The sequence below is a fragment of the Oncorhynchus nerka genome, linkage group LG14 (genome assembly GCF_034236695.1).
Source record: "Oncorhynchus nerka isolate Pitt River linkage group LG14, Oner_Uvic_2.0, whole genome shotgun sequence".
Taxonomy (NCBI): domain Eukaryota; kingdom Metazoa; phylum Chordata; class Actinopteri; order Salmoniformes; family Salmonidae; genus Oncorhynchus; species Oncorhynchus nerka.
In genome coordinates, this window is record NC_088409.1 from 63838616 (window position 1) to 63849263 (window position 10648).

General features: G+C 45.5%; 2 protein-coding genes across 2 annotated transcripts in view; one reads left to right on the forward strand and one right to left on the reverse strand.

Annotated features, from left to right (window-relative positions):
* Positions 1 to 4380, forward strand: part of LOC115141682 (transmembrane protein 255B-like) — a 34296-nt gene extending 29916 nt beyond the window's left edge. Inside the window, exons 8-9 of the mRNA XM_029680771.2 lie at positions 1994 to 2110; positions 3910 to 4380. Of these exons, the coding sequence (XP_029536631.2) occupies positions 1994 to 2110; positions 3910 to 4041 (249 nt within the window). The 3' untranslated portion in view covers positions 4042 to 4380. The remainder of the gene's footprint in view (positions 1 to 1993; positions 2111 to 3909) is intronic.
* A 1128-nt stretch (positions 4381 to 5508) lies between these two features.
* Positions 5509 to 10648, reverse strand: part of LOC115141683 (vitamin K-dependent protein S-like) — a 10979-nt gene continuing 5839 nt past the window's right edge. The window contains exons 5-8 of the mRNA XM_029680772.2: positions 9703 to 9868; positions 8616 to 8773; positions 7595 to 7820; positions 5509 to 6079 (exon numbers count right to left, since the gene is read on the reverse strand). Of these exons, the coding sequence (XP_029536632.2) occupies positions 5940 to 6079; positions 7595 to 7820; positions 8616 to 8773; positions 9703 to 9868 (690 nt within the window). The 3' untranslated portion in view covers positions 5509 to 5939. The remainder of the gene's footprint in view (positions 6080 to 7594; positions 7821 to 8615; positions 8774 to 9702; positions 9869 to 10648) is intronic.

The following is a 10648-nucleotide window of genomic DNA, read 5'->3' on the forward strand; positions in this document are numbered from 1 at the left end:
TCCTATGGACATACGGTGTCAAGATGATCCAACAGTGTGGGCAGGTAATGGTGTGGGCAGGTAGGGTTCTGGGCAGGTAGGGGTGTGGGCAGGTAGCGGTGTGGGCAGGTAGGGGTGTGGGCAGGTAGGGGTGTGGGCAGGTAGGGTTCTGGGCAGGTAGGGGTGTGGGCAGGTAGGGGTGTGGGCAGGTAGGGTTCTGGGCAGGTAATGGTGTGGGCAGGTAGGGTTCTGGGCAGGTAGGGGTGTGGGCAGGTAGGGGTGTGGGCAGGTAGCGGTGTGGGCAGGTAGGGGTGTGGGCAGGTAGGGGTGTGGGCAGGTAGGGGTGTGGGCAGGTAGCGGTGTGGGCAGGTAGGGGTGTGGGCAGGTAGTGGTGTGAGCAGGTAGGGGTGTGGGCAGGTAGGGGTGTGGGCAGGTAGGGGTGTGGGCAGGCAGTGGTGTGGGCAGGTAGTGGTGTGGGCAGGTAGGGGTGTGGGCAGGTAGGGGTGTGGGCAGGTAGTGGTGTGGGCAGGTAGTGGTGTGGGCAGGTAGGGGTGTGGGCAGGTAGTGGTGTGGGCAGGTAGTGGTGTGGGCAGGTAGGGGTGTGGGCAGGTAGTGGTGTGGGCAGGTAGTGGTGTGGGCAGGTAGTGGTGTGGGCAGGTAGTGGTGTGGGCAGGTAGTGGTGTGGGCAGGTAGGGGTGTGGGCAGGTAGTGGTGTGGGCAGGTAGTGGTGTGGGCAGGTAGTGGTGTGGGCAGGTAGTGGTGTGGGCAGGTAGGGGTGTGGGCAGGTAGGGGTGTGGGCAGGTAGTGGTGTGGGCAGGTAGTGGTGTGGGCCCGGGGAGCTGTTCAACTTTGAGTCTTCTGTTATCATTGATTTTCTGCTATAAAGTCATGCAAATACTGCCAGTGTTTGTTTTAGCCTGCCTGGAGTGCAGGGTTGATTGTTTTGGGAATATTTTGTTCCATTAAGTCAGGCAGGCTCAATCACGCACAGATCAAGTATTTACAATTATTTCAAATAGTAGTTGAACCCAGGTCGGTCTGTAATATCCGAGCAAAGCTTGAAGGGGTGGATGGTTGTTAGGTAAGGCTTATTCATACTTTCTAGATCAAAACAAATAGAAAAATGTGTATTAGTTACCCAGCGATCCAGATTCTAAATGTCACGACTCACTAAAGAGGAGAGATATCTCTCTGGCGATCATCCTACGTTGAATGTCCCCAGGAGAAACAGAATAGTTAACCGGTACTGATTGAATTAGGGATGTGTGGAGAGGAGCTGGCGGCGAGGGAGAAGGGGCATATGTTCTGTGTTGCAGCACGATAGAGCTGGGAGACACAGCAGGGCATAGCCCAGGAAGACACACATCAACGTCAGAGATCATTTTTAATTTAAAAAAAAATCTGAGATCCCCAGGATCCCCCACCCCTTCCTGTCTGATCCAAATACCATGGCATCGCTATAATTCTCTCTCCCCACCACTTCTGGTTGATGAACAGTGTGTCAGTGTGAGTGAACAAGCGGTTGTGTATGTGTGTATGTGGTGGGGGGAGGGTGGTTGCACGGCTAGATAGCGCTGGTGATGGGACGGATGTGGTCAGAGTTGGATGTGTGTTCATCCATGTGGCAGACCGCTGACGTGGTCACATTGGGCCACATGGTTCCTCTCTCAGGCCAGGCCTTCAATTTGCTCTCTTCTGGGAAAGAGAGTGAGGAAGCCTATTGACTTGAGATCACACAAGATATTAGGGCTGAATAATTGCCTACCAGAAATGCATTGAATTTGAGGTTGTTGCTCACGCCATCTTCATCTCCCAAACAATCCAAGTACATTTTTTAGCAGATGAAAGCTGAATTATTTTCTATTGACATCATTTTAGATATCTAGCACCAGCCTTATTGTGTGTGTGTGTGTGTATTTTGTGATCACATTTAGTTTCATAATACACAAGAGGATCACAACACACTCCTTACTTGTAAGAATTAACACTAAACCAACATGTGTGTGTTTTGCAGAAGAGCAGCTCAGTGACCCTGTTGACCTCGCATTTCTCAGAGGGGGGATTTCGCTCCTCCCCCACTGCCCCCCTGCTGATGGACAACACAAACACAGGACACCAACACCTCTACCCGGTCAGTCTCTCTCACACTCACTTGTCTCTACCTGGTCAGTCTCTCTCACACTCACTTGTCTCTACCCGGTCAGTCTCTCTCACACTCACTTGTCTCTACCTGGTCAGTCTCTCTCACACTCACTTGTCTCTACCCAGTCAGTCTCTCTCACACTCACTTGTCTCTACCCGGTCAGTCTCTCTCACACTCACTTGTCTCTACCCGGTCAGTCTCTCACACACTCACTTGTCTCTACCCGGTCAGTCTCTCACACACTCACTTGTCTCTACCCGGTCAGTCTCTCTCACACTCACTTGTCTCTACCCGGTCAGTCTCTCACACACTCACTTGTCTCTACCCGGTCAGTCTCTCTCACACTCACTTGTCTCTACCCGGTCAGTCTCTCTCACACTCACTTGTCTCTACCCGGTCAGTCTCTCTCACACTCACTTGTCTCTACCCGGTCAGTCTCTCACACACTCACGTGTCTCTACCCGGTCAGTCTCTCTCACACTCACTTGTCTCTACCCGGTCAGTCTCTCACACACTCACGTGTCTCTACCCGGTCAGTCTCTCACACTCACTTGTCTCTACCCGGTCAGTCTCTCTCACACTCACTTGTCTCTACCCGGTCGGTCTCTCTCACACTAACTTGTCTCTACCCGGTCAGTCTCTCTCACACTCACTTGTCTCTACCCGGTCGGTCTCTCACACACTCACTTGTCTCTACCCGGTTAGTCTCTCTCACACTCACTTGTCTCTACCCGGTCAGTCTCTCTCACACTCACTTGTCTCTACCCGGTCAGTCTCTCTCACACTCACTTGTCTCTACCCGGTCAGTATCTCTCACACTCACTTGTCTCTACCCGGTCAGTCTCTCTCACACTCACTTGTCTCTACCCGGTCAGTCTCTCTCACACTCACATGTCTCTACCCGGTCAGTCTCTCTCACACTCACTTGTCTCTAACCGGTCAGTCTCTCACACACTCGTCTCTACCCGGTCAGTCTCACACACTCGTCTCTACCCGGTCAATCTCTCACACACTCACTACCGCTTTAACGGCAGCCAAAAATAGAGCCTACACAAGGTTTTTCCAGGACGCCAAAGATGTATTTCAACAACAACCTCTGTTTCGGTCTTGGGCCTAAGAAGTTCTGTTATTGGTCTAGTAAAAACAAAGGAGAGAGAAAGTAGTGAGATACTGTACACTGGATGGAAACTCATATGTTCTGGGAGGACTCCCTCTGCCATCCCATATTGCCCTGCTGCCCTCCCCTAAATCTGCCCACCGTCTACCTTACCCTCTGTATTAAAACACAACTACTGGCTGCTAGCAAGACAGAGGGCACCAAGTAGCCCTATTAGATCATGCCAGGTGCATGCCTCAGCAGACCAAAAAAGAACAACCTCCAACCAATTAACCCCCAGAGAAAAATAACTTGTCTGAGAAACATTAGGCGTACCTCCATTTGGAATCTATTTTATTTGAAAACTTTTTTTTTGCTTATCCACTCAAGTGATGTTCAAAGTTTGCTATTTGTAATTATTCCCAAGTGGAGTGGAGTTACAAATGGAATATTGTTTTCCGCTCTTTGCTCAGCTGACTCAAACTAAGCTTTGTTTGTGTTTATTTGGGATCTATTACGTTTACGTGGTTATCCACTCAAACTGGTTGTGGTTTTCAATTCAAAGTCTGTTGTTTGTAGCTATTATTTACCTAGAAGTAGATTAGTTATAATTGGAACAAATTAGCAAATTGTGAAGACTTAGCTGAATCCAACTAACCTTAGTGTTTTCTGTTTTTGTTCTGTCTTTCAGAGAACCTCCCAATACTTTGCCCCAGCAGCGGGGACAGAGTTCCCCCAGAGTGATTCGTCAGTACCCCCCGTCCAGACCCCAACCCCTCTCTATAACCTGCTGCCCTACAAGCCACAGAGCTTTTCTGTCTGAATTAACCTCCCTACTCCAGCATTCCATGACCAACTTGTCATACAACTACGGAGTTTCCTCCAGACTCTCCTGGCCCTAGAAGTCACATGACATCCAGGGGGATTCATATTTTAGAGTTTGTTTTGTATGCTGTAAAATATCTGTATATGAAATGTAAATATTTTGAGCAATTTTGATTGATTTGCCCAAAAAATGTATGGCTTATGACATGCTTCTACTATTTAGGAAAAAGGTGAATTATTCAAGACCTTTTTTGAAATGTACAATTTGCCAAAATACATTGACTTTTTATTCTACATCTTAAACTCAACTGTATCTGCTAATAAAGTAATAAAGTAATGTTGGCTAAGTCATTTTTTTTCTGATCAAATTGACTTACTGTTTTTGGTTGTGCCACGCTGCCCACACACACTCATATTCAATAGAGATGCTGCTTGATGTTGCCTGCCTGGCCTCCTCATTGCCTTAACATTGTCTACCATTGGTCTCACTAGTAATCTACCCCAAGATAAATTTCATTTGGGCCCAAAACTCATTAAGCAATAAGAAATGTGTTCTTTCTTTGAACTCAATAGGCATAGAGAGAGAGAGGGGGATGTGTACGAAAATATCGAGCCCCTGGCCAGACAATGCATACCTCAAACTTCTGTGTGTTGTTTTTCCTTCCTTTCATAAAACATGTTCGCAATGTTCTTCCCCTGGGTAGGGGAAGACGATTCCCCGAAACATCATCTAAGATGTCTCCTCTGACTGACAGAGCTCCTCACACACACACTTTTTGTTTTAAGGACCGAAGACAAATCCACAAAACCTTCCACTCGTGAGGGCTAAAAACCAATAAACCCAAAAGTAATTTGCTTGCACAATTAAACTGTGGAAATGTACAAGACAGAAGATGGCGCAATTATCTGGAGTTTCTTTCCAAGTAAAACACCAGACTTAACAAAAACTCAACGGGGTCAAAGAGTTTCACAGGACAAAAATAGACCACAAGAACACTGGCTTAGTCTCCTCTTTCTCAGGCAACTGTGAAAATCTGGGTTCAAATACTTTGCACGTTTGCTTTAGCCTGTCTCGAGGGCCAGATCGGCATGCTTTGCACCTTTACGACTGTTCTATTGGTTCAATTGCACTAGGGAAGCTCAATCAAGCTCAGCTAAAGCATTTTAAATGATTTAAAAATGCATTTGAATCCAAGTCTGCAACTGTATATGAGAGCTTCTGTCTGGTAAAATGATAAACTCCTTGTGTTTTCGTGTTCATGCCCCTCATGTCAATGATGATTATAGAGTAACTGTTCTAAGGCTTTTCTGTCTTGCTTTAGTTATTTTCACAGGAAGTATAATGTAATACACCGAGATCAAACTTGCATGGCATCCATACAATACATTGAGAAAGAATACAATGTTTTTGACGCTTTGGGGGAAGTTACAACATATATGTAAAAAAAATGCAATGCAACTCAAATAGCTATAAAAAGCAGCAAATGCTTTATTGCCTTTCACACATACTTAACAAGAGTGGACATGTTAATTCAGCTGTACTGTTTAGCTTTACCTCCTTATAGGGGAATTCTGCTGGAAATTACAGAAACAATATGCAGCAAATAAAGTGAAAGAGGCCATGTTACGGTTTTGCAGTGACGTACCAAGTTTGCCAAAAATGCAAAACAATCTACCCAAAGAAAACGCAATCGTTCTCTTGTTCTTCAAATGAACATCCCTCACATGTCAGAGATGCTTCAATACAAATACAATGTTACTGCATTCTGCAGTACTGTGTCACATCTTGTTACATAGATAGCCACATGAGACAGTAAAATGTTGAGAGACAGACAATTAGCCAAACAGAAAACAGTGTAGTCTTATAAGCAGTGTCGGGTGTAACTGCAGGCTCCTTTACTTCCCATCTCGGATGTCGAGGGCGGCAGGGCAGCTGTGAGAGCGGACATCCCCGTGTTTGACCTCTGCCAGGTCAAGGTCAACGTTGACACCCTGGATCTTGGCCTGGAGACAGCCGTGGAAGCTGGACAGACCCGCTGGACACAGTCAAAGGTCAGAGATAAGCCCAGTTCAAGGGATTGAATTGTTCAAGGGATTGTGCTTCTTTCATTCCTCCCTTCCTAGAAGTAATCACTGATGAAACATGACTGGACAGGTGAAGGCCACATAGGGCAGCCCTTTGTGGCAGTATTTGCACGATTTCATAGCAGAAAAACAATGATAGCAGAAGAAAGACTCGTAAAGTTTAACGGCTCCCCAGGCTCACACCCCTACCGGCTCACACCCCTACCGGCTCACACCCCTACCGGCTCACACTGTTTCATCTTGACACCATATGTCCATAGGAGTCATCATGACATATCATCTGGGAAATTGCCTGTAATTTGATACATCTGCACCTCTCCACAACTCCCATCTCTTGCTGTATTTGTCCTCAACAGAGGCTTCACCTCCACTCCTCTGGAACACAGCTAGACACAGAACACCTTGTATAGACTCACTGTACTCTACTGTATAAACACCAGTCGGTCTCATTAATAGCATTAACGGTGCAGTCAAGTAACAGTTATGCGATTCGCCTCCAAGCACTTAAAGAAACCCATACTCTAGGTCCTTCATCGCTTGGGCCAAAAGTTGTGCTATATATAGGGAATAGGGTGTCAAACACGTATAGTGTACTTTTAGTGAGTTATGTTTTCAGATCTCAGACGTCTTCTATTGGGACAAGCTGGATCTACACAACCTACACAATATCGGATAAACTTTGAATTTCAAGTTTAAATTCCCTAAAAAGCAATCATAATTTAAAGGAGGAAGGAACACTTTTTCTTAAATGTTTTACATCTGAATGCAGTCACCCATTTTTGTTGTCTATATGTTGCCATATGACCTGGAAGCATATGGTCATTCATCTTTATTTAACCAGGTAGGCCAGTTGAGAACAAGTTCTCATTTACAACTGCGACCTGGAAAAGATAAAGCAAAGCAGTGCGACACAGACAACAACAGCACAGAGTTACACATGGACTAAACAAACGTACAGTCAACCACACAATAGAAAAAAATCTATATACAGTGTAAAATGAGCTTATCTGATTTGTGAGGTGATCCGGGAAACATTAATATAGAGGACAATTAACAGTGGACAATACACAGAGAGGAGATGATTCTGGGACATGGTTTGTGGAAAAGAATGAAAAAAGAAGAATGAGGTAGAATGAAGGAGAGCTGAAAGTAAGAGAAACGTTTGAGGGTGAGAGAGTGTGGGAAGAGTAGAATAGTAACAAGGTGGGATGGGTTCGCACTTAGAAACATGTTGCATTAAGCTTACTTCATTTTAGATGTTATTATTTTCACTGCATCATGTATAGAGTACACAGACGTTTCGGCTTTGCGGCCTTCGTGTGTAAGAGTAGAATAGTGAATGAGTAAGAGGATTAGGATCAGTTGATGTGGGAAGACAGCACGGATCAGATTAGAGGAGGAAAGTATCAGGCCTAAAGTAGTGCACTATGTAAGGAATAGGGTGTCATTTGAGACTCAGTGCTCACCTGGCCCGCCCCCCAGGTACACCCTGCTCCCTGGTTGGCTCAACACCCTCTTCAGGAGCTCGTAGTCCCCATCCGTCAACCTCATGGTTGCCTTGGTTATGCCCATGCCAATCACCAGCTGGCCTGGCCTCACCTGCAGCTGCAGGAACTGACTCTCACCTGAGCAGAGGGTCTGGGGGTAGCTGCGCGACCAGAATAGAGTCCCCCTCAAACGTAGCATCAGTTCCTAGGGCACAGGAAACCCAAACCATGGATGAATCCAAACTTATCCAGGAGAGATTGTTTTTGCATTATATCACCCCATAAGTTAATGCTTCGTTTAGGGTTTAAAAAGACCTCCGCTGGCCGGACAAATTGTCAACACATTGTCATATGGAAACAAATTTCATAAGGAGTGGCAGCGAATGCCAGATCAACAATCGGTATCAACAGAACAATCTGCAACAGGAAACAGCAACATGTCTGTTTGTGCCCTAGACAGACGTAAAAAGGTAAAAGTCAGGGTTTGTTCCACACAGCACAAAGAATGTGTGTTGAAGGCCAACAGAGATCTATTCGCATTGATATTTGGGGGGATTTCCAGTAGTTAAAACATCTAAAAGTATGGCATGCTGACAGTGACAATTTCAACAAAGCCTCTTTCGGAAAGTTTGACCTCTTCCTGCTTGGCATTTTGCATGACATCACAACATGGGAGCATTGGGCTAATCAAGTCAGGTCCCAGACTCAACGGAGGCAGGAGTGTGTGAGTGTGACTTCTTTGTGACCTGCTGCTGTGTGTACAGTATGTGTATGTGTGGGTGTGTGTTTGAGTGACCCGTGTGAGTTTGTGTGTGAATGAGAGTGTATGAGTGTGTGTGTCCATGCGTACGTGTGTCTTTGCCATTATGCCATTCTTAAAGATCATAAGCATTTCCAAAGCAGTAATAGTGAAGGAATGAGAGAAGATAGAGACTATAAATGAACAAAGTTCTGGTCCAGATCAGTTGGGTTTTGAGGCTGTATAGTTCCGGTGTGTTACCTGTGAAGGGTGGTTGAGTTTCAAGGAGAGGATGTAGTCGTTCTGAGAGTCTACCAGAATAAAGAGAAAGCCTCTGGCTGAAACCGTTCTGAGAGCTAGCTCCACAGAGAGTGTCCAGTCTGCACCATCTAGCTCAGCTGAAGAGTATCCCAGCAACGCTGCAGACACAAAGACAAACATAACATACATATCACTCTGCACCCTAATCTATGCACTCTTGTTCATACAACCATGCAGTGTTCCTTTTACAGACCATTAAATGTCTTCACGCTTTTTTTTTTACTGACAAAACAAGGAAAGCACCAGATTCAAGTACTTAAACTTTAGCTTCAGATGTTATTGAAGTAACAGGCAAGAAAGCAATACCATGGGACAGTAGCTACAGTATGGGAGCATGTGAAGCTGTCTGTGGAGACGGAAGGCAGCCTAGCGGTTACTGGCGTTGGTCCAGTAACCAAAAGGTCACTGGTTCAAATCCCGAGCCTGCAACGTGGAAAATCTGTCGATGTGCCCTTGATCAAGGCCCTTAACCTTAATTGCTCCTGTAAGTCGCTCTGGATAAGAGCATCTGCTAAATGATGTACATGTAAATGAGATGGGAGTTAACCAGGGATTAATTTTTGAAAGGGGTAGGTTTCCACATTTTTAGCCCCAATCTTAATTGTTTTCTTCCCGCAAGAGTTCTGTGTTCCTCTTAGAATTCAAATACAGGCTCTACAGAAAGCCCTGTGAAGAAAAAGATGAATGGAATGGGAGTATAAAAACTATGAAAAACTAAAACTACAAGTTGAAAACTTCTTTACCAAAACCAAACCAAAGTCCAACACATGTCTTTTGGAGTGATATTGTTGACAATATTGCAATATGTACGATTTTGAAACAACTGTTTCCAACATTTTTCAGTCCCAAGTTTTCATTGTTTCATTGTTTAATTCTAAGACCAACAAATAACTTATATTAAGGTAAACTAACGCCAAATTGTTTCCAGGGACCTAAAATATAGGGCCCAGAATTATTCCCTGTCAGGGTGCGTGGACAGAAAAAAATATTGTCCCTTGTCATGTGACGGGGAAGTGAGGCGGCCTACCTAGAGAGCTGAAACCAACAGAGCCGACTCCAGTAAAGTAGGACCCGGGGGCAATATGTTCCCAGCACCTTTGCACCTTGGAATCCTGCAGGGTCCGCTCTAGGATGCTGGAGTCCTGTCTGACCCAGTCCCAGCTTCGCATGCAGCCATCCAGAGGAGGGTTCAGCTAGACAGGACAGGACAGACAGAAATGGTATATAAAAACGAGCCCCATGTGATTGCCCTTCACTACATAGCACTGCTCTTTCTTGTTTTTATTTGTCCATTGCAAAATAGTCCAATTCAGATGAGGGACAGTGGGTGCATTCGAAGAACAGACACGTGCTGTTTGTGTTGGGTATAAAATATAGTAAAATGATAAGAACTGCAGTTCATACTCCCTCAGGAGTGATTGAACTCTGAGCTCTGCTTTGATCTGTTGTTCTTGTCATGGTGAGAATGTTGGTGTGCCAGAAAACTGTCTCAGGATGTGCAGTCCAGCTGTGAAAATCAGTATTAGAGTTGGCGAGAGCACAGTGGTTATCATTGCACACGGATTAGATCAGCAAATCTCACGTTAAGAGAACCAGCCAGATTCATGGTTAACTCCCATCTCCACAGACAGTCTCACATTCTCCCATATAGTTAGTGTCCCACTAGCAAGCCTTCAATGTTCCACCCTATGCCCTCCCTCTTCTGCAACCCAGGCTATGTTCCAAATGGCACCCTATTCCATTTATAGGTCAAAAGTAGTACACTAAATAGGGAACAGTGGGTAATTTGGGACGTAACCCCTGTGTAATTATTACAATGGTTCCCAAGCCTTCTGCAGACAGACATCTTCCTCCATAAAGCTCCCTCTTCAAATTCTACCCCTTCACTCGCCCTCTCCATGCCCCACCACACTCCCACCCCATCTGCAACCCTGTGTTTTATTACTGTTGCTCCTAACCATGGAATGTAAAGG